The sequence below is a fragment of the Malaya genurostris genome, chromosome 3 (genome assembly GCF_030247185.1).
Source record: "Malaya genurostris strain Urasoe2022 chromosome 3, Malgen_1.1, whole genome shotgun sequence".
NCBI classification, from domain to species: Eukaryota; Metazoa; Arthropoda; class Insecta; order Diptera; family Culicidae; genus Malaya; species Malaya genurostris.
In genome coordinates, this window is record NC_080572.1 from 31,636,099 (window position 1) to 31,660,277 (window position 24,179).

General features: G+C 36.5%; 1 protein-coding gene across 6 annotated transcripts in view; it reads left to right on the forward strand.

The window, feature by feature from the left end:
• LOC131434721 (gamma-aminobutyric acid receptor alpha-like) overlaps window positions 1-24,179 on the forward strand; it is a 117,745-nt gene that overhangs the window by 75,390 nt on the left and 18,176 nt on the right. For all 6 annotated transcript variants that reach the window (XM_058601766.1, XM_058601769.1, XM_058601768.1 and 3 more), the window contains 2 exons: window positions 2,062-2,282; window positions 9,232-9,314. In XM_058601766.1, the coding sequence (XP_058457749.1) occupies window positions 2,062-2,282; window positions 9,232-9,314 (304 nt within the window). The remainder of the gene's footprint in view (window positions 1-2,061; window positions 2,283-9,231; window positions 9,315-24,179) is intronic.

Genomic DNA, 24,179 nt, shown 5'->3' on the forward strand with positions numbered 1-24,179 from the left:
AGATAATGAGGAGATCGGCAAGCTGAGGAACAACAAAGCCGCGGGCAATGACCAGTTCCAGGCGAGCTGCTCAAACATGGAGGAGAGGCACTGGCTAGAGCGCTGCACTGGATGATTTCTAGGATTTGGGAGGAGGAGATTCTACCGCAGGAATGGATGGATGGAATGGTATGTCCCGTCTACAAAAAGGGCGATAAGCTAGACTGTTGCAATTACCGCGCAATCACATTGCTGAACGCCGCCTACAAGGTACTCTCCCAAATCCTTTGCCGTCGTCTATCACCAATAGCTAAGGAATTCGTAGGGCCGTACCAAGCGGGATTTACTGGAGCCCGCGCCACTACGGATCACATATTCTCGATAAGATAAGTACTCCAGAAGTGTCGTGAATGCAACGTACCCACGCATCACCTATTCATTGACTTCAAAGCGGCATACGACACAATCGATCGAGAACAGCTATGGCAGATCATGCCCGAATACGATTTCCCGCATAAACTGACGCGATAGGTCAAAGCAACGATGGATAGAGTGATGTGCTACGTCCAAGTATCTGGGACGCTCTCGAGTCCCTTCGAATCTCGGAGAGGGCTACGGCAAGGTGATGGACTCTCTTGTATCTTGTTCAATGTTGCCTTGGAAGGTGTGATTCGAAGAGCGAGGATCGACACGAGTGGCACGATCTTCCGAAAGTCCGTACAGTTTTTTGGTTTTGCAGACGACATGGCTATAAAACTGGCTGGAGTCGAATCAAATACATGAGAGCAAAAGGCTCTAAAGAAAAACAACTATGGAGGCGTAATATTGATAGACGGTGACGATATCAAGGTGGTTGACAAGTTCGTGTATTTTGGCTGGTGATCACTGACAATGCTAATGGCGTATTTTGGCAGAAAATCGAGCGTACTTTGGACTCAGAAAAACTCTTCGATCGAGTAAAGTACGCCCCCGCACGAAATTAATTATCTATAGAACGCTCATTAAACCGATTGTTCTCTATGGCCACGAGACTAGGACTATGTTGGCGGAGGACCAACGCGCTCTTAATGTTTCCGAAACAAAGGTGCTGCGAACCATCTATGGCGGAGTTCAGATGTAAGACGGAACGCGGAGACGGCGCATGAACCATGCATTGCAACAGCTGCTAGGATAGCTAAAATCGGGCGACAGTCCAGTGAAAATGGTTCTTGAATCAAATCCGGTTGGGACAAGAAAAAAGGAGCACTGCGAGCAAGGTTGATCAATCAAGTGAAGGGCGATCTACGAGACATCCGTGCCTTGAGTTACTGGCGACGAGCAGCCAGAGACCGAGTTATGTGGAGACGTATACTTGATACAGCAAAGGACAGCCCATGACTATAGCTGTTAGATAAGGTAAGTAAGCATTCAACTGTACTTGATCCATCTCGAAAAGGGCTCCATTACCATGAACCTACTAAAAACCATCAAATCCCTGCTCTATGTTATCGTGGGAAGGAACATATATAAACCTGTCTATCGAGATATACAGTGCACGGGTTTTTAAACTACAGCCATTGAACGAGGTATCGTCAGAGCATGAAATGTAATAAGCCCTTCGACACCAATGTTTCGTTATTAGGGGAGACAGGGGCTAAATCGGGCACGTGATTAATCCGGACACCTCAAATATCTTAATATATTCATGGATTGACTTTGTAACTGCGCTTAGAGATGAGTTGGGTAAAAACCCAGCTTTAATGGATGGTTTTTTCCTATGTCCGATTTAGCCTTCATTATGAAAAGCACCTCCAAATTGTTTTCTGGGTACGCGCCTGTGTTTAGTACAAAGTTTTTTTTTCTAATTATTTCATAGACGATTTAAGTAATGTATTTGATGCAAAATAAAAAATATAATTTAAGCTAGTAAAAGTAATGAATTACTACAAACTTTTCAATTTTTACTGACGAAACTTCGTATAAAAAATTGACGATAAGAGACGCAGACGAATTGAACTGAACATATGAGAAAATGTGTGAACGAAACGAATTTAATGAAATTCCCAATAATTAGATTGATTGCTTAATCTTTCCTATTCTCAGACCTACTCGATGGATTGTTACTTCCGACAGTCCTGGGTCGACCGGCGACTGGCATTCAGTGGAACGCAGGACACTTTGGCACTCAGTATTTCGATGTTGCGTCGAATCTGGAAACCGGATACATACTTCTACAACGGCAAGCAGAGCTACCTGCATACCATAACTACGCCGAACAAGTTCGTTCGGCTTCATCAGGACGGACGAGTACTCTATTCCAGTAGGTAAATTATAGTTTGAGGGTAAGAGAATTATCATTCAGTTACCTTGGGAATGTTTACTTCTACAAAAGGTTGTTTGATATTCATACAGTGAAATTAAGAAAATGAACGAATCAACTGAACAGTGTCTTACATAAGAAGTAATTGTTCGATAAGCGAGCTCGAGGCCTATAGAGGAATCGTGGGGCACAAGATACGTTATGCTACTTCAATTTGTATACGCCTAACACTGAAGAAACTTACATAGAAAGCTAATGAGATGGATTCTATTAGTACACAGAAAGACCAAAATCAGCATTTTGGCGAAAAAATTAGTTGATTTACTGATTTTAGTTAGTTATTTTTTAGGACAAAAAAAATCTTTATATTGCTAATTTGGATTTGTTAACTCTTATTCTTTTAAAAATGCTAGAACTATAGTTGAAATGACAAAAAAATTTTTAGTTAAATTTACCAATTCAACATGCTGTTATTTCTTAGCTAAGACACACTCCATTTTCATTCAACTAATTTTTTAGTTGACTTAGCAAAATAAAATATTGTTTTCAACAAATATGAATGGTTGAATACAACAGAAGGCGTTCTGAAATTGGAAGACATTTTTGTTGATTTCAATTAATATTATTAGTTGATTTTAGCTATAATATTTGTTGATTTTTGTATTAGTTTTAGTGATTACAACTATTTAAAAATGTTGAATGTGACTAAAGTCGTTATTGATATATATATATATATATATATATATATATATATATATATATATATATATATATATATATATATATATATATATATATATATATATATATATATATATATATATATATATATATATATATATATATATATATATATATATATATATATATATATATATATATATATATATATATATATATATATATATATATATATATATATATATTTCTACTGGTGAAATAGAAGAATTTTTATTTGGTTATACAAGGAAGCATTAGATTCTGCCATTTGCAGCTGTCACCGAAAAATGGTTCATACTGTAATGACTACTAGCCACTAGATGGCACATTACTGCCAGAAAAAATCGCATTTGCGATTGTCCGTACTATTTTGGCAGGTATAAATACAATAGCGACTTCCCGTGCTGTATTTACGGAAAAGACATAAACGAAAATGAAACTCAGGCAGTCTGCTATCAGTGTAACTATTCAAAATCACTATTTTCTTCATTCAATTGTGACTCTCTCACTGAAAACTTTTTGCACTCCGTAAGCAAAAACCAAACACAAATAGTACATCGGAGGGTGCAGCCCGAGCGAAAACAACAAGGAGCTACAGAGAAAAGTAACCACTACGAGTATTCTACGCAAACTGTGATGGACCTTATTTTATAGATACAAAATTATGTTGTGAACAGAAGACAACTTATCTTTCTTCTTGTTTCCAGGCAGCTTTCTGTTGAATAAGCCAGAGCCATCTTCAAGATTGTGCAGCACACGAAACTCACCTGGCTGCCACGCGAAAAACATTGTTATTTACATTCATTTCAATTGTGCACAAATTCTGCACAAAAAAACACTCCACTAAGGGTTTACGACATTTTTTAAATCGGTTTAAAAATTTAAATATGTATATATCATAACATATGTGGAAAAACTTCAATACGTTTTAGATTTTTAATGAATTGTGTTAGTTTTTACTAATAAACTTGTTAATAGAACCAATTTTATTTTTGCTTTCTTTGTGCTGTCTTTAAGCAGTTATGGTTACAGTTAGACAGTGTAAATTTTTATGATTTCAACCACAAAGTTAATTGGTAATGAAAATTTCGTGTTGGATTGAAAGTTCGATGGTTTGTGTCCAGAATATTTGCCAACTAATCACATTCTCTGAAAACAAAAGCTTTTTTCAGCAGAATAAATTTTGAATTTTGTGGAGTTAGTTATTTGGCAATTTTGTTTTTAAAAAAAATTCAAAAACAGTAAAACGAGTCAGGCACAGAGCTAATTTCTGTCGTTCCGTGTATTTCCGAACGATCCTTTGAGAGTTCTTTTACATTTTAGAACATGGTATGGCATTAATGCGACAAAAAACAACATTTCGTACATACACGCAGAGAAAAATATTGTAAAAATAACTAAATTTTGGTTTCACGCAACGATTTATTTTGTTGAAATAGTGACAAAGGAAAATCTTATTTGAAATTGTAAATATTGTTGCTTGAAGCTACAAAATAAGATATTTGATTTTGCACAGTGCATTAGTTTGTTTCCAGAAATATTTTGTTAAAAATAACAAATATTTTACTTGTGCGCTCCTGTCAATTTCTTAATATAACGATAAGATTCAAACCTAGATATAACGATAAGATTCAAACCTAAAATAATAAGTATTTCAACATACGCTTTTGTTTGTTAAACCATACATTTTTGTTTGTCATTATTCTTAAAAAGAGATTTCATTCAAACTAATTTTCAAGGTAATTTTTTAAACTAATTTTATTTCGATTTATATCCATTTGAAATTGTCTATTTCTTTCAACAACAGTTGGACCCTTTTGTCGTGGGACGTTCGAATTTTTCACATGCCACAATCAATGATTCGGCGCTCCATTAATCTGGTCAAGATAGAAATCCTGCATCAAATATTTTCTGTAAAAAACGTGTTATGTAATGTAATTCAAGTTTAGTAAAGTTTTTGAATTATCCATACATACACTTGAAACGCTTAAATTTTTCTTTTAAAACACGTGCAAACTTGTTTGATTATCCACGAAAGAAAAATTCTCTGGTTTATAAGAAACAAACCCGATACGGTTAATTCAAACAATAAACTTAGTCGTCATTATACAAATAAGATCATAGATAAAATGAACCAATGTTTTCTTGATATAAATGTAAAACACGATTGAATCAACAAATACATTTCCAATAACTTCAACTCACCTTTTGTTGACATGTTATAAATGGCTGATTTATTTCAACGAAAAAAATCTGCCGAAGCAAACCAGTTATCGTTAGCCAGGATGAGAATTTGTCTGTTTTGTTATTTTAAACACGCTCAACTTCTCTTCGTGTACAATTGACATCTTACTTACTTGCAATTATCAGCATGGATGCAATTTGCAATCTAGATAATGTAGTGTGGTAGCATGTAATCAGTTTAAGGAAGATGAAACTTGATGATTTATTTGACGGTGAGCGGTAATTCTAGATGATTCTTCTACTAAATTTCCAACTATTGTGGAAGTTCACATTTTAACGTTCGATCGAAGGAAATTTCAATAAATTCTCTGACGGTTATTACCCAAAGGCAATTCGCAGCAATGTGTGGATCCACATCTTCACACGCCAAAGAAAAGTTTAATTGCTCAAAAGTATTTCACTGTCTTTGAAAGCAAGAATAAAATTGCACGAAATACTGTTTTTCGCAAGTTCAACAAAACCTGGCGTAGCAACTAAAAAAAGTGCCAAAATCAATCATTAGACATGACTCACTAGCCGACGGAATCATTGCAGGATATATATTAAAAAAACACAATCTGGCGTTTAGGAAATGAATTGGTAAGAAAAAACTTGAGTTTGGAAAGTGAATAGTTCTGGTATTACAAATCCAAAAAGTAAAGCAACCAATGCGTCTAGTCCTCATGTGCACCTCGTGCACTGTAAAACCGGTCGAACTGAAGGAATGAACTGCGTCTCCAACCCCATCTAAATTCAATTATTTTTTGGAATCCTTATTTATTCGATGAAAGCAGGTTGAATCACACCGAAATTGCGTGTATGTACACGCATCTCATATACATCAGACATAAAATTTCAAGTATCTGTTGTCGCTGTGTTAATGTCAGAGTGAGCGCGGAACGCGGACCGAAGCGAAGCGATTCAATGCCATGCACTTTTGCCGCATCGCGTCCACTCTGGCAGGTTTCCTTTGATCAAATGTAACTAGCTCACACGCGCTTCCAGACGCTTCGCGTAACGCTTTCTCTCTGACAGCAACCTTAGTGTCTTTTTCGTGCACATGAGTTACTGCACAGATTCAAGAAAAGAGTATTACTCAGTTCAGATCTAAGATTTGTTTGTTTAATAAAAACATCCCATCCGAAAATATATCGTTGTTTCATTGTTTTGAAAAACACAAGCGAATCTCCATTCCTCAATCTTTAGTTTTCACTTACAACGAACTGTTACATCTGCTCATATCATATAAGCAGTGCACAACTAGTCAATTTTGTCACGAGACGCCACTTGAAGCAAACTTTGGAATGTTGTTCGGGAATGATGTTTGTTTTTCTTCGACTCGTCCGGATCAATGATTTCAAATTGCATTGCTAGATAAGCGTAAAATACAACTCTGTTTGAGTGTCACTATTTTTAATGTCTGTTCCGACGTAAATTTGGTAATGGACCATAAGCTCAAACGTAGACTAGTGGTTATATGAAAACCGAAACTGATTCGTGCTATTCGATCCTCTTCTATATGAGATCAGAGGTCCTCGTATTTTTATACAACCGATTATCATTTTTATTCAAATTCCATAGGCTGTGTTTGCTCTATTCCAACGATTGGTATAACCAAAACTATGTGACATCTCTTCTGCTCAATTTCATATACAGAAAGAAATAATGGAATTTACACGACATGTAAATCAGTAGTAACATGGAATACACAGATAAAAATATTTTGTGAATTTACATTTATTTTCATGCACTTATTTGGAGCAGGTAATTGAACGGAATGTGACATTACAAAACTAAGCGATTTGTAAATATACAGCCTTGTTCGATGAAAAAGTAAATGCATTTCAATGTAATTTTACATCAATCGTGGTTGAAATTGGATTGGATTGCATTGAATTTTCAATTAATATAACTGCATCTTTTAATTAACGCTTAGTTTCGCAATTAAAGTATACTGAAACGTACAGAATTGTAAAGTATATGTTAATCTGTGTAATATATTCTTGTATAGATTCATATATTGATCTTGAAAACTTGAACTACACAGCTTGAAATATCTCAATCATAGCTTTAACGTAACTAGCATGTGGATGGAGAATCCTTAAAATAGCTGTACACTAAAAACTTCGCTTCAGTAAAAAAAAATCTGTCACTCACCCGTGATTAATAATCGATGTTTACTCATATTGAGTCTGTCGACTTTTTGAAATAAAATCATTATTCCATTACGATGAATTACATTTTATGATTATTATATTGACCTAAAAGCATTGTTTAATTGAACAACATCACGCACTGATAGAAACAATTGCTGACAGTCAGAAAAGTTCTTCATGAAAATGATTAGCGGCCCACAAAAAACTACTTCCGCTGACCACTGGTTGGGAATAGCTGTTATATAGTTATACTTTTTGTATGCTCCGCAGAATTATTATCTTCATTATCTACTTATAATTTTGGTACACACTTAATCTTGAAAATGTACTAACGAGGGAAAAGAAACATTAATTATCGGATTATTTGCTAGCATGAACATTGCTCTTTTAGTAAAATTTGCTTAGATATATATATGCTGTGGAACAGAAGAGCTAAGAAAAAGCAAAAGCAATTGGTCTTTTTTGCAGTCCAAAATTTCATTTTTAGATTTTGTCATCGGATATAGAACATTTGCAATATGATACTTTATAAATTGAATCATATTAGTAAGGTTTTAGGCATGAAACGAGGGATGATTCTTAACTAATTTGAGTCAATAATGTTGATGTTTATAAATATATGATTTTAACTGTATGTTTCAAAGAACAATACTTCAAGATAATTAAGTTCGTACGATTTTGGTTAGGTTTAAGTGACCCCCCAACAAGAATGGCATAAGCTTTGTACATACCACTTCCACTTGTAGTTAAACCCACATGCTACCACACGTGGGTGCATGGGGATTTGTGCCCACCTCTAACAGCAACAGTGCGGCGGTAATCATACATGAACCTGTCACAGTTTCTCTCCAGGCGGGCAATAATAATTGCGGTTAGCAGCTATCAAATTCTGTGCAACTCTGTTTTCATGCCACCCGCTGGGACTTGTGCATGTTTATAATATCATCCGTGATTGTCCAGTTGAGTAACTAACTCAAACATGCAATTATCGAAATGGACCGTCAAATGACCGTATATGGTCGGTTGGTATTCTAGCTAGATAGTGTTATTGCAATCCAATTCGAGCGGGTGTCCTACTACCGCAACTGGTTGCTACCGCTATGGGAGTAATTTGTAAATTTGCTTGCTATTTAGTTAATCCGAAGCAGTACCTTGGTCGTTTGACTGTGCCGTTCTGATGCATTTTGAACGCCCAGTATTCGAACGGGCAACACACATATCGAACGAGTTGGATTTACGGTAATTGAATTCCATCACTATCGCATGGTACTGAAAGGCTCCAGTCGAATAAACTTTGACACAGATGTAAATGAAAAAGTAGTCTGTATACAAAAGGTGTGCCATGGTCAACAGGAAATGTAAATAACGAAGTTTTCAATTCTCAATTCAATTTTTCCTTTTTATCATAGTACTATCAGCTGGATGCTGTTTTAGTTCAACACGTGAAAGACAAATTGGAAAAATCGACTTCATATGTGCTTCGACAGCTCTTGTTCGCCATGGGTTCCACTCAATTTGTCAAATCTGAACAAGACATATAATTGATGAATTTTCGGAGCATCCATCGAACGTAGAATTGGTTTCCTTTATCCACAACGCCTCTTATACAGTTTCAACCATTATACACTTTCACATGATGCAAGGCATACACTGCAGATAACAAATTGCCAATTATCTCGTCATTATGAGGCCAAAACTGCGAAACTCTTGTTTTCCAGGCATCATGAAATATGAGAAACCGTCAACGGTCAACATGGTCGTTGTGCGGGCGTATCAAACCAGATTGTAAATATCTGTTTTTCGTATTCAATGTCTAATGATAGCCTTTCTTTTCTTACGTCCTTTATCTATCAGGTTAACAATAAAAGCAGGATGCCCCATGAACCTGGAAGACTTCCCTATGGATATTCAACGTTGTCCACTGAAATTCGGATCATGTAAGTAAAGTGTTGAAATATTAAAATGAATACGATTAACAAAAAGGCGTAAAGTTTGAATGTGCTTAAGTAAAACCGTTTTATATATGCGTAAAAGTGCTGAATTAATTCTGACGAAAACAAGAGGAGATTTACTAGCTGTTCCGATCAGAGAGCAATGAATTATTGAAGCTGGATTCTATTTTTCGGAAAAACAGTACCTTTATACAATCAGTCGCTGGTAGGAGTAACAGCATTGTTATCCGCCTTGGATAGTCGTACATGGGGTAACATTTTAGTGCCTCTGTAATCAAGGCGTAACTAATAACCGTCATCCATGCCAGGTGACTGAAAACTGTATCAAAGCGCTTTTCATACAGTTTGAGATCGATTCGAGCACGCTGCTCGAATCGATCTCAATCTTGTCCGGGAAATTTTTTGCTCCTGTTTGTCCTTACTTATGTCGGTTCGTATGGCAATCAACTAACATGACATGCAAACTCTACTAGATTTTATTCAAATTTAAAAGATTTTATACGATTTTGACATCGTATTCTAAATTACTGTAAAAATTGCAGTAGGGTAACAAAGATATTTTGGCCCACTTTAGGATTTATTTTATTTTGACTCACTTTGTATAAATTTCCACCAAATGTTGCAATATCTTTGAAAAACCCTTCCGCAATAGGTAATAGGTGATTAGCTTCAAATTGATGCAACATGGGTTACTCAACATCGGTTAAATCCATAAAGTTTGTTAGGAGGGCCAAAATATATGAACTGTCCAAAATACCTGTTACCCTAATTTTTGATAGGATCACAAGACCTTTCATTTGACCTTAAGATTGAGAATATCGGTTCTGAAATCTCTGAGAAAAGTTAGTAAGATCCATTTTTGTGCATATGACTATTATCTCTCTTTGTCAATCGAAAACCGGGAACCAGGATAGCTAGAATCGGTTCGTTTTGGGAGCCTAGTGATTGGTGTAGTTTTGATGCCTATTTTATATTTTTTTACGTGTTTTGTTTCGCCGCATTAAGTGACGGTACAAAATTTTTAACACACGTTACGCTATAACTCCGGAACCGGAAGTCCACGGGACCTTTCATTTGAACCTAAGTTTGTAGAAATCGGTCAAACCATCGCAGAGAAAAGCGGGTGAGGGGTTCAACCATCTCCGAGATAATTTTTTTTATTTAGATTATAGAGGTTTTAACGTGGTCATTCGTCTCTCGGGCCAGAAAAATTTCTTGGCCCTATGTGCGGGGTTGGGATTCGAATCCAGGTAGGCTGCGTAAAAGATGATTGTCTTACTAATCACGCTATGCCCGTCCCCTGAGATTATTTGACACATACAGACTAGGATGGGACAAACCGGGTAGATGTGAATAGCAAACAAAGAACAAAATAATGACAAATTTTACCATCTTGATGTTTCTGTGCTGGCATAGCGATACTTGATATTTTCTTGATATTTAATCAAAGGAATCAAGGAATAGTACAATGTCTGTTAAGCATCAAAATAAGTAATGACATTTTATTTAGTAATTGATGAGTTATTTCAATTTAATTAAGTACAATTGATCGTGTAGTTCTATCTTCAAATAAAATTCAATTGAATTACACTGATAAGTGATATGCTTATGATATTATTCTTTTCCGGGTACTAGAATATCCAATAGCTGAAACATTCGTCTTTTATAAATATTTTGTATTGATATTACAAATTTGATATTTTGTTGTTATTTTCTCATACAGACTATGTTATGGTTTTTGATATTTTAACTCTTATTCAAACTAAATAATGTTAATTTCTACCACTGAGATATTCGGTTTTTATAATAAAATTTTTCTATTGGTTTGCCAATCATTTCTACCCGGGAAGGTTTAATGGCAAAAAGATGAGGTTTATTTTCTCACTTCGCCAAACTTTTCGTGTTCCTTTTTTCACGACCAAGGTTTGAAGTTTGTATGGGATTTAGTATGAGGTCTTTTTGCAAATTGACTGGATATCAACCTGTACTCTCTAAAAACTGGATATCAACCTGTACTCTCTAAAAATCAATGCTTAAGTCATTTCCTTAGGAAATTTAACGAGGGAGAAAACCTTCGCAAGGTATACAACAATCAACATTTGTAGAAAAAGTTATTAAAGAAAAACTGACACAAGGTTCAAGCAATGGCTCATTCCTCAAAATATCTAGCACCACTGCTGTTAGTGGTAGTAATATAATTTGTGTTTTCCTTTTGTGTGCTGTAATGGTTGATCTGAGTTGTTTGACGTATTCACTATAATGACTCAGCATAGTATGAAGATTCTTTTTTAAGTGTAGGGTCATGTTCCAAAACTTTCTGTTAAGACATAAACTTTTTATTTTGGAGAAAAATGTTTTTGGGTTCTTCGACAATGTTTTAGAAAAACTCCAATCCAATAACTTTGTGGAAGACGTAAGCTTTCCATCTTATATAATTCAAAAGATGTGGACGATGCTATTCTGTGCAAACAAAAAAATTATTCATGGCTTGTCACTGAAAAATAATCTTCATGCTTAGGCATTAAACAACTTAGATCGACCGTTGTAGCATAATAAAAGAAAGTCAAATCATTATTTTTACGTTTCGTCTTTGACTCATCAGTGCAGAGCAGTTCAAATTGAACTGCTTAGTGCTAAACTCGGCAGTTCAATTTGAACCGCTAAGCAGACGTAAAGTTTCTGCTACTTACAGACCACTTTTTGTTTTGCAACGAAGTGCAATGTCTTTTCTGACGTGCCGAACGAAAAAAAAAAAAAAAAAGAAAGTCAAATCATATTACGACGACCAGCAGCAGTGGTGCTAGATATATTAAAGAATGAGCCATTGTTCGGACCTGGTGTCGGTTTTCAATTTAGTAACTTTATCTACAAATGTCGGATCATTTTACAGTCTTCGAGAGGTTTCCTTCCTTGTTAAATTTCTTAAGGAATTGACATGCAATGATTTTTCGAGTTTATAGGTTGATCTCCAGCCGAATTTTTGTAAAACGTCAATTTCCCCATACTAAACCTCGGGCGTGAAAATATAGTTTTATCAATCGAGCCCCAATACACACACACAGACATTGCTTAACTCGACGAACAGAGTCGAATGGCATATGACACTTTCGTGCGGTGGAGCACTTTAATCGATCAACAAGTTTTTCTGAGTCCAAAGTACACACGATTTCCTGCTAAAATACGTCTCTGAAATTTCTCTGCTGGTATCATTATCGGTGGTCATCAGTGAGCTCAAACACACGAACTCATCAACCACCTCGTTATCGTTATCGTCTGTCAATATTCGTGGTGGGAGGCGTAGTATTTTTCTAGAACCTCTTCCTCTCATGCATTTTGTTTTCGACGCCAGCGAGTTTTATAGGCAATCCGCTACGCCTACCTTTGGTTTTAGTCCGATGTATGTCTCCATAATCTTCTCAAGTTTACGTGTCACAATATCAATGTCGTCAGTGAAGCCAAAAAGCTATACGTATATCCGGAAGATCGTCGGCTGGACGTGCACACAGATTGAATTCTTTGTCGTTCAGTGCATCTTGTGTTACGCCATTCAGATATTCGTGGTAGAACTCGCCCTTGCTCCTTGCGATAATTGATCTTCGTATCTGTAGTCAGGGCTGCCGCAAGGGGAGGGGAAAAGAAAGGATCGACTTTGTGCTTTTGAGAATTTGAAACCGCGTAACTTCGAAAATCCGCTTAAAAAAACACAAAATAGAAAAAAGTGGTTTGATGCCAAATGTGTTAGAAGTGTATGAAACGTCCAGATCAGGAGTAATATGAAAAAAAAAATTTTTTTTTTTAGGAACTCTTAATTGAAATTTTTCTATACCAAATCTTAGAAATGCATGAAACGTCGAGATATAGTGTAATCTAATTTTTTTAATCAAAAATTGTCTAAGTGGCAGAAAGTTGATTTAAAAAAATTTCAAAATAAAACAAGAAAAGACTTCCATTTGAATAAACAAATAGTCACTCACTTTTCTCAGAGATGACTGCACCGATTTTTAGAAATTTAAATTCAAACGAAAGATCCTATGGTCCCATAGCCTGCTACTGAAATAAATTTCTCAACCGATTTCCACAGACTATAAAAGGTCTTGATATTCTTGAGGTCCACCCAGATCCGACTTCCGGTTCACAGCGCGATAAGTGAAAAAATATTTTTTCACAAGTGATGCTAAAACGAAACGCATAAATTCATCTAGTTGGGAGGTTTTTTTAGTTGGTGGATATATAAGCCTACTAGTCCCCGATTTCCGGTTCCGAAAGCACCGATAATAGTGAGAAAATTTTCAAAACCAGAACTTACTACGAGCTCTTGATTCAAATTAAAGCTCTCATTGTCTTCAGAAATACTGTGCAATTTCATCCAGTGACAAAACTTTCAAACCGTCATACAAAATGAAGATGCAAAACCGGTACGCATCAGTACGCGCAGATCCGGAAGAACAGTGTACTTTGTTCAATTTTGTATAGCGTATACGGGAGAACGAGAACGAGAAGTAAATTTAATAACTATTTCAACTTTTAAGCCTGGCTATTTGATAGCCGCAAAATTTTCTTACGACTGTGAAGGTCTCTGAGTTCCGACTCTGGAAATAAATTGTCAAAAATTTCATCGAAACTTGCATCGATTTCTAATAAAATGTTAATGATAGTCATTACACCACATGGTGAATTTAAACAGGTTTTTCATAATAGTGAATCATAATCGCAACTCCGTTCTCTTTTATACCTCACTAAAGACAATTGACAAATCTGAACAGTATGATGATCGAAACGAGTAAATCTAACGATAAAAATAGTATCGGTGATAGCACAAATAAATACATTTCTAAATAAAAAAAAAACTAAATATTTCTAAAGTAACAAATGCACATTGATTTCTAGGAGGTGTATTCGCTTCGACTCCCTAAACCGCATAGTGTAAGAAAAGTTAAATTCTTTGAAAAGAGAAACGCAATAGTTAAAAACAACAGCAGAACACTAAGAACAATACCAGAACATAAAATAATACATTCCAATGTACATGGAGGATTGTTCCATAGAAGTTCGTAAGCATGATCTTCGTTTAGAAGCTCTCGAGAAAACAATCCGAAGATACAGACCACAGTACAAAGAGATTCGTTCCATCGCAATGGAAGTGTGCACGATTTTTTTTTTATTAGAAATCTATACTTTCTTGTCTGATATTTATTCAAAACTAATATAAAATGATGGTTACCTACAAGAATAACCTGGCTGTTCACTATGATCATCAATGCGAGAAACTGTGTAATGTCAGACCGGATGATGTGAATACGAATAAAACTAACACGCTTTCTTCATACTTCTGAATATCCAAAATCGTTCTCATAAGTTGAATGACTGGTAAAGTGTGCCATAGATCCGAGTAGGATTCAAAAGATGTCAAGCATCCTAAGTAGAGCGAGTTACAGCGACCATTTGCTGGGTAACCAATGATTTCGTTTCGGAGTTCAAACACCCCGAAACTCAAAATTATTAGGGGAAATCCCCGGGCCCGAACTTTTTCATGGGGTCCAGAAATTCTAAGACTCGTAATTGTGTTTTCATTCTTCATAACAAAAAATCGAGACATATCTGGCTTGCGAATTATTTTGATAAAATAATCTGTTTAAAATTCTTTTAATAAGATGATATTCCTATGGTCATACTGTTTTAAATTCTCATGTTTAGGGGCCCGTATTATTGCAGTCCCCCGGGCCCGAATTTTCTTTCGGCGGTCCTGTCTATAGTATACAATCTATTGTAACAAAATAGGTACATTTTAATTGATAAACTCATCACCTGCATGGTTTTATGTTCCATTTTCTTCTCCAAAAAGTTACTGCAATATCACCCACCTAATTATGAAATGGTGATACCAGAAAAATTAGACAGTTAATTTAAAAACTGTGTACAACAGATCAATCATAGCATAGAATTGATCTGTAAACCTGTTGAAATAACACAGCCGATAAATAATTATTGCACACTTGTTGAACTTCACTTTTTACTTTTTATCAATTGAAATATAGTAATTTTGGAAAATTGGCTCGCATCGACAATGTTCTCTCTATAGTGATATAAGATTTTTTCATGTTATTGTACACGATCTGCTGAACTTGGTAAATGAATCTATGTTATAGCCCGGCGGCTCGTGCCAAACGTTTGTAAAAATCTCTAATGATTATTCCAAGGTAAAGCCGATAAGTATCATCCCATTAACATGTTGTACAAGGTGGAAAAATTTTTGAGCTTGTTGTTAAATACCAGCTGAATAACTATTTGAACAGTAATAGTTTGCTAATACCAGAGCAATCGAGATATCAGAAGTCACTCTTGCCCACAGAATTATTTTTAAGCTTGTTATGCCTACACAGGAAAAAAATGTGAATTTTACTTGTAACTTAATTCCACATTCCGATGCAATTCATAAAACCTAACTTTTCAAATGACGGAGAATTCAAATCATAATGACTTTATGTCTAATCTGAATGAAGTTTACAGGTTCAAACTGTAATTTGCTCTCAGCTAGTGAGAAAAACTGCATGAATTATATGGACCATTTCTCTGCACAGAAGATGTTTTTCTGTGGTTCAATTGATTAACAGACGTACATTTCGATCTGACGATTCTCGGTTCAAGTCGCATATTGAATTTTCGGTTTTTATTTCATTTTATTTCAACACGAGTAATATTCACATCACACAATTCTACATGTGAGCAATTTGCTACGAAATTGAAGGTAGATTTTTCTTGTATTTTTTGATTTAGCTCAAATTTTGCACATGCATCCTTTATGATCAAAAGAGACAATTTGCTTCATCAATAATATATATTTAAAAAACGGTGGGTTCGATCGATTTGGTATCTTCTGCAATGTTTTAGGTAATTATAAGAACTATGTAAAAAAATTAGCATTGTTGGAAAAAAATTATTGTTTTATTTTATTTAAAAAAATAACACCTAAAATTCAGATATTGCATTTTTTGTTAATTTTTTGATATGTTGTAGCTAAAGTTCAAATTAAAATACTGTCAAATTTGTAGAATGGAGAAATAATATTTTATGATGAAAGATTTTTTTTTTAAATTTTCCTACAGAATGTTATGAAAGAACGCTAATTTATCAATGAAAAAGATGTTAATCAAAATTCTGCTATCGTTCTCGACATACAGGGAATTGAAAAGTATTTCGGGAAATTTTTGTTTTGGTAATAATTTTGGAGGATCTTTGAATTTTGTTAACATAGAAGCAAATTATCTTGAAACAGTAAATAAATTGTTAAGCAAAAGTTAGTACTCATTATATATGTTTTTTTCTAATATTAGAATGTATAAAATATATATGAAAAAGGTTATATATACATTTTCCGCAAAGAATCAGAAAATATGTTTCCCAGTTTTCTGATATAAACATACCTGTTATTTTCTTAAAGTAAGTCTGTTGTTATATTTTTTCTGATCTTACACAAATGTGTTATGAAACATTTGGTCCCTGTTGGGGGGACATTAGTCTCTCAGCCCAAAGCCATAATAACCCACCAATCAACAATAATGACGGTTCATTTAAAAGAGAGGTAATAACAAAGAAAAGCAGTGCACTCACCATTTGGGTTGTCGTCACGTTGCCAAAAATCACGTCTTTCTCGGCGGTCTCGCCGTCCGTTCTGTTTCCCATGAAGTTCAGATTTGCCGCAGCAGCGAAATTCCTCAGGCAGCTTTCCCGGGTGATCCTCGTGCGAAGTGGGAGTCGTTTCCGTCCTGTTTCTTCTTCTGGTTCTGCCTGTCGACTCCAGCGCCAAACCTCGGAATCGGCTCTCCGGATACCCTCGTGCTATCCACGATAATGCGACGATTGCACTTCCAGGGGAAACGCTGACCCCTCACTGATTCTTCACCACTTCGGATTTTACCGCCTCCGCACAGGAATCCGATTCACAACGGCCCTGCGAAAACTGCTTGCTACACCGCTGCAGTGCGATCACACAGCGACGCCGGAACCACTCGGGGAACGCTTGACACGGGAACTCTGGATGTTGGCGTGGTGATTACTCCCAATTTTTGCTGTGAACGGGTCAACATCCAAGTCCGTTGATTTTTATCGAAACCACCGATAAGGATCGCTGACCAGGACGTCATTCACTCGGGACTCCCGGGACACGCGGTCACGGTTTTTTCAGTCGCTTGCTTCACACTTTCCCGGCCTTCTTTTTTTCACGTCCTCTCGCTCGCGTGTTCACCCAAAAACTGATTTGTCATTTTTCCCCTCCATCCGGCCGGCGTATTCAAAATAATAATCTATACCGTTTCGCTCTTCAAGCGAGTAATTTACTATTGTCTCTGTTTTAATGCAGAGTGTTTCGTGCACGCTTAACACAAACCCCTCATGAACCTTAAGTTACTAACTTAACTGTAACACAACATTGCCGTTACAGAAAAATTTCTCATGAATCGGCGAAAGCTCGAATCATGAGAAATTTATGAGCCAACATCACAAAGAAGTCCCCCGGAGACTATACATCGCATTATGAACGTGATGCTTAAGACAATCAACGCTCGTAACATGTTCCTGTACGGAACAAGCTTCACAAAACTAAATGACACAAATCCACAAATCTATACAATAACGCCAGCGAATTCTGGCTAATTCGCGATTACCGCCAACTAACTTATGGCTATCAGTCTCCGGGTAAGTCCTTATACACCAAACACGAAAGTCCTGTTGTAACGGCAGAACATTCAATAAACTCTTAACCTATTTTAGTGCTAAATAGGTTTGAATTAACAATGAAGATATAACTAAACAATGTATTTGTGATAGCTTTTTTGGTTTGTAACAAATGGTTGACTGTCGTAGAGGAAAAGGGGTATTTAGTCCCTCGATCGTTATGAGCCCAATGCAAGGGTTTTACCGCGCCCAGAATCGCGTTACTTTTGTACGGATTGTCATAACGACCCCTATTACAACTGTCTACCCGATTTACGAATCCTGACTGCTCTGGATCTTGCATGACGTCGACACCAATCCAGGAATGGGTAGTTTCTTCCGATCTCGTGTTTTCGTGAAACTTTGTAGCTGGTGTAACTCATAGCTGTTTAAACGACTGTCAGTTTCTCCCGATCTGACCAAACGGCAGGCCTGTGAAGGCTAGGTATTCTCTCGGTATCCTTCATGTGCGGTTGAATTCAATCGTTGTACTTTCACTCGATGGGTCATTGCACCCAGATTAACCATGTGGCGTAATGCCATTTCATAGTAGATTTCTTCATCATTCAAATGAGTGAAATCCATTCTACTTATGTAAAGGGTGATTTTTTAAGAGCTTGAGAACTTTTTTAAACAATAAAACGCATAAAATTTGCAAAATCTCATCGGTTCTTTATTTTAAACGTTAGATTGGTACATGACATTTACTTTTTGAAGATAATTTCATTTAAATGTTGACCGCGGCTGCGTCTTAGGTGGTCCATTCGGAAAGTCCAATTTTGGGCAACTTTTTCGAGCATTTCGGCCGGAATAGCCCGAATTTCTTCGGAAATGTTGTCTTCCAAAGCTGGAATAGTTACTGGCTTATTTCTGTAGACTTTAGACTTGACGTAGCCCCACAAAAAATAGTCTAAAGGCGTCAAATCGCATGATCTTGGTGGCCAACTTACCGGTCCATTTCTTGAGATGAATTGTTCTCCGAAGTTTTCCCTCAAAATGGCCATAGAATCGCGAGCTGTGTGGCATGTAGCGCCATCTTGTTGAAACCACATGTCAACCAAGTTCAGTTCTTCCATTTTTGGCAACAAAAAGTTTGTTAGCATCGAACGATAGCGATCGCCATTCACTGTAACGTTGCGTCCAACAGCATCTTTGAAAAAATACGGTCCAATGATTCCACCAGCGTACAAACCACACCAAACAGTGCATTTTTCGGGATGCATGGGCAGTTCTTGAACGGCTTCTGGTTGCTCTTCACTCCAAATGCGGCAATTTTGCTTATTTACGTAGCCATTCAACCAGAAATGAGCCTCATCGCTGAACAAAATTTGTCGATAAAAAAGCGGATTTTCCGAATGGACCACCTAAGACGCAGCCGCGGTCAACATTTAAATGAAATTATCTTCAAAAAGTAAATGTCATGTACCAATCTAACGTTTAAAATAAAGAACCGATGAGATTTTGCAAATTTTATGCGTTTCATTGTTTAAAAAAGTTCTCAAGCTCTTAAAAAATCACCCTTTATATTAACTATCACGGAACCAAACCAAATCTTAAAATATCACAAATCTTACTTGAACGTTAAACTAACAAATTTTGGCTCAAATACACAAATCAAAAAATTTTCGTGTGGGATTTTTAGTTGGGCGCCAGTGTCAGTGTGAGAGGACATTTGTCAGTGTGAGAGGACATTAGTCTCTCAGCCCAAAGCCATAATAACCCACCAATCAACAATAATGACGGTTCATTTAAAAGAGAGGTAATAACAAAGAAAAGCAGTGCACTCACCATTTGGGTTGTCGTCACGTTGCCAAAAATCACGTCTTTCTCGGCGGTCTCGCCGTCCGTTCTGTTTCCCATGAAGTTCAGATTTGCCGCAGCAGCGAAATTCCTCAGGCAGCTTTCCCGGGTGATCCTCGTGCGAAGTGGGAGTCGTTTCCGTCCTGTTTCTTCTTCTGGTTCTGCCTGTCGACTCCAGCGCCAAACCTCGGAATCGGCTCTCCGGATACCCTCGTGCTATCCACGATAATGCGACGATTGCACTTCCAGGGGAAACGCTGACCCCTCACTGATTCTTCACCACTTCGGATTTTACCGCCTCCGCACAGGAATCCGATTCACAACGGCCCTGCGAAAACTGCTTGCTACACCGCTGCAGTGCGATCACACAGCGACGCCGGAACCACTCGGGGAACGCTTGACACGGGAACTCTGGATGTTGGCGTGGTGATTACTCCCAATTTTTGCTGTGAACGGGTCAACATCCAAGTCCGTTGATTTTTATCGAAACCACCGATAAGGATCGCTGACCAGGACGTCATTCACTCGGGACTCCCGGGACACGCGGTCACGGTTTTTTCAGTCGCTTGCTTCACACTTTCCCGGCCTTCTTTTTTTCACGTCCTCTCGCTCGCGTGTTCACCCAAAAACTGATTTGTCATTTTTCCCCTCCGTCCGGCCGGCGTATTCAAAATAATAATCTATACCGTTTCGCTCTTCAAGCGAGTAATTTACTATTGTCTCTGTTTTAATGCAGAGTGTTTCGTGCACGCTTAACACAAACCCCTCATGAACCTTAAGTTACTAACTTAACTGTAACAAATGTACTTGTTGGTTGTCACAGGTACCCTTGTTTCTATATAAACAATCTGGTACTGCGAATAAACAAGTTATTTAGAAACAAGTGACAGGCAATAATCAAGAAAAAACTCAGAATTGAAGAATGAAGTGCAAAATGAATAGCTTCTTCTATAGGGATCGCGTAAAAACGTTTTCTAAAAAGTGTTTCAAAAATGGCCGAAATTTCACGGAAAGTAATATTGCCAAATTAGTTGAACTAAGATTTGTTGAAAAAAATCTACTTAACAAAAAAATAAAATATGCGATTCATGTCGTTATGAGTTGAACAAACGAACTTCTCTATTTGGTACCATGTGATGCCTTAAGAGGAACAATAAAACCTATGACTACAACGGTAAGTTTTGCTACGGAACGTGAACATCCCATTTAAAATGAAAAGAAACTATTCGATTGGACTCAAAAGTGAAAGAGAACAGAGCAATTCCATACGAAATGCGTTTTGTACCACTTAATTTTATCGAAGATGGCTGGGCCGATTTTAACAAACTTAGGGCTCTTTTGAAATTTGTTATTCGGTCGTTGATCAAGTTCGAATATAAAATGACTATAAGATGTGGTACGGAAGGTAAAATGGGTAATTGATCGTGCTCGAAGATCAAATGGCTATAACTTTTACTTCGGAGGTATAATGGTATAAGTGACGTAAGCGATGAATTTCGTGCCAACTCGAACAAATGTTGACAGCATCCCCTCAGATTTTAATGAAATTTTCTGTCCATGAAGACTTGGTCACAAAAAACCACTTTACATACTTTGTTTTTTTTTTAATGAGCTGGACCGGTTTTTGATAAGGATAAAAAACCTTATCTTTGATTCAGATGAAAATTTGTTCCCAAGCCAGAAATTCAAGTTGGGCACTTTTAAGGAAAAAAAGTTACATGAGCAAAATTTTTCCTTGTCCAAACTGAATTTTGTGTTTGGTGTATTTTATCTAAAACTAAACCAATGAAAGTAATAATCTTCTCAGAATCCAATAAAACTCAGTTTGTGAGAAAATATTGTCTGATTTAGTGATTAAGTATATTTTATTAATCAAGATTACCATTGAGAGTTTATGTGATTAAACGAATTTTCCATGATTACTTGTTTTTCCTTGTTTATTTCTGAGAAAGAATCAGGGAAAGTTTGTTTGGGAGTTAAAACTAAACAGTTCACCAGAATATTGTTATTATAGTTATTAAAATTATTATTACTATTTTTATTTTTATTATTAGCTATTCTACTAAACGCTTAGGCGACGCGACAAGTTATATAACTAATGAGTTGTTTACAAAAGTTTGAGTTTGCTCACGCAAAGCAGGAAAATAAACATTTTATTATTCGAGAGTTTTAGCATTCTGTGTGTCAATATCGACTCTTGACTGCGTAAGATTTGTAATTACTAATTACTGTAATTGTAACTGCGTAATTAATTATTCATCTATGATTGTATTTCGAAGACTAATTGGGTTCGAAAGTTGTCGATGGAATTGGAATAGGTTTTCTTTATCCCCAGTCTCGTTACTTTACCGTAGCTAGAGAATAAATATTTTATTCTTATAAAGATAACGGGTTCGATTCCTGATTTGTTCAAGGATCTTCATCATTATCATTTAGATATATCGTCCAGCTTCCACCTTTGTAGGGGTATGAGACAGAACCAGCAACATCATCATAATTATCATTATAAGGCGATCTAAATTAAAAGCGATTATTTGATGGAGATAACATAAAGAGAATAGAGTGCATGCAAAATACATGCATCATTCACACTTTTTCACGGATGAATTTTCGTGTAAATATACACTAACTGTGAGCCCATACTAGAGCCGCTTTTACAGAGGGGAAATGAGGCCACGTACACCCGTCCCACATTCGTAAGGGGCCCTTGGCGGGACCCACCGAGCAAAAAAAGGTAATTCGGTAAGTTAAGGGAACACAAATAAAATCTTGCCCTCGGGCCAATTAATACGTAAAAGCAGCGCTGGTCCATACTTACAATTGATTCTCCAGTTCAAGTGCTCACTCTTAGAAAAAATGAAACTTACACTTGACGTAAATTTAACCATGCCATAATTTCTCGGGTGTTGACACAATATTACATCTGTTAGCATGTAAAAATAAATTTTGTGTCTGTTTTGATGTCAATTTGAGCTATTCTAGCTGTGAAGTTAATGATATGATTTATTTTTACATATTTTGAAATGTAAATTTAAGTGAATTGCGACACTCCTTTTATGTACTTCTATAGTGACGTAAATTTACATGACTTCTTCTAAGTGTGCAGGACAAAATTGTAATAACGGTTCAGACTCACAAGGATTAATGAGACTAGTGAATAATAACATTTTGCTTGCATTTCAATACGGGAAGTGACGAGCACAACATTATGCATCATTATTTTTGAAAATAAACAAACGCATGCATTGCAATCGCGAGAAAATGAAACTTTTGGAATAATCGTTAGGATACTTTCAATTGCATTTATTCGGTTCAAGTATAAAAGTGGAGGAAGAAGTTTAAAACACTGCGGTTGTAAGATGCCGCATTTGTTTTACCTTTCTCATATAGAAAGGTTATGCAATCACTGTGAAAACCGACTTTTGAACCGAGGTCCGGAGGGCCGAGTATCATATACCATTCGACTCAATTCGTCGAGTACGCAAAATGTCTGTGTGTGTATGTGTGCATGTAACGTTTTTTTGCACTAACTTTTCTCGAAGATGGCTGAACCGATTTTTACAAACTCAGATTCAAATGGAAGGTCTTGTGGTCCCATACAAAATTCCTGAATATTTTTTGTATCCGTCTTCCGGTTCCGGAATTATTGGGTAAAATGCGCAAAAAATTTTGAAAATAAGTGCACTAACTTTATTTGGAGATGGCTAAACCGATTTTCACAAACTAAGATTCAAATGAAAGCTCTTTAAGTCCCATACTAAATTCCAGAATTTCATTTGGATCCGACTTCCGGTTTCGGAGCGATGGGGTAAAATGTGCAAAAAAATGAAAACATGTGTTCTAGCTTTTCTCATAGATGGCGCGACTGATTTTCACAAACTTAAGGTCAAATGAAAGGTCCTGTGGTCCTATACGGAATTCCTGAATTTCATCCGGATCCGGAAATATAGGGTAAAGTGTGTTGAAAATTTTATATCATCACTGAAAAGGGCGAAATTCCGGTTCCGGAATTACAGGGTAAAGATTTTTTACCCTCATTTAAAGCGGCGAGACAAAAACATTAAAAAAAATCTAAATTGGCCTATGCACTACTTAAGCTATTATCAGTAGGCAGCCATACAAACCGATTCCGGCTATCCTGGTTCCCGGTTTCCAAGTAACGACGGAGGATAATAGTCATATACTTAAAAATGGATCTCACTTTCTTTCCTTAGAAATGGTAGAACCGATATTCCCAATCTTTCAAAGGTTTAAATGAAAGATCTTATGCTCCTACCAAAAATTAAGCATATTCTTCGGATTTAACAAAAGTTTACACCGTCGTTTAAAGTACGATACCAA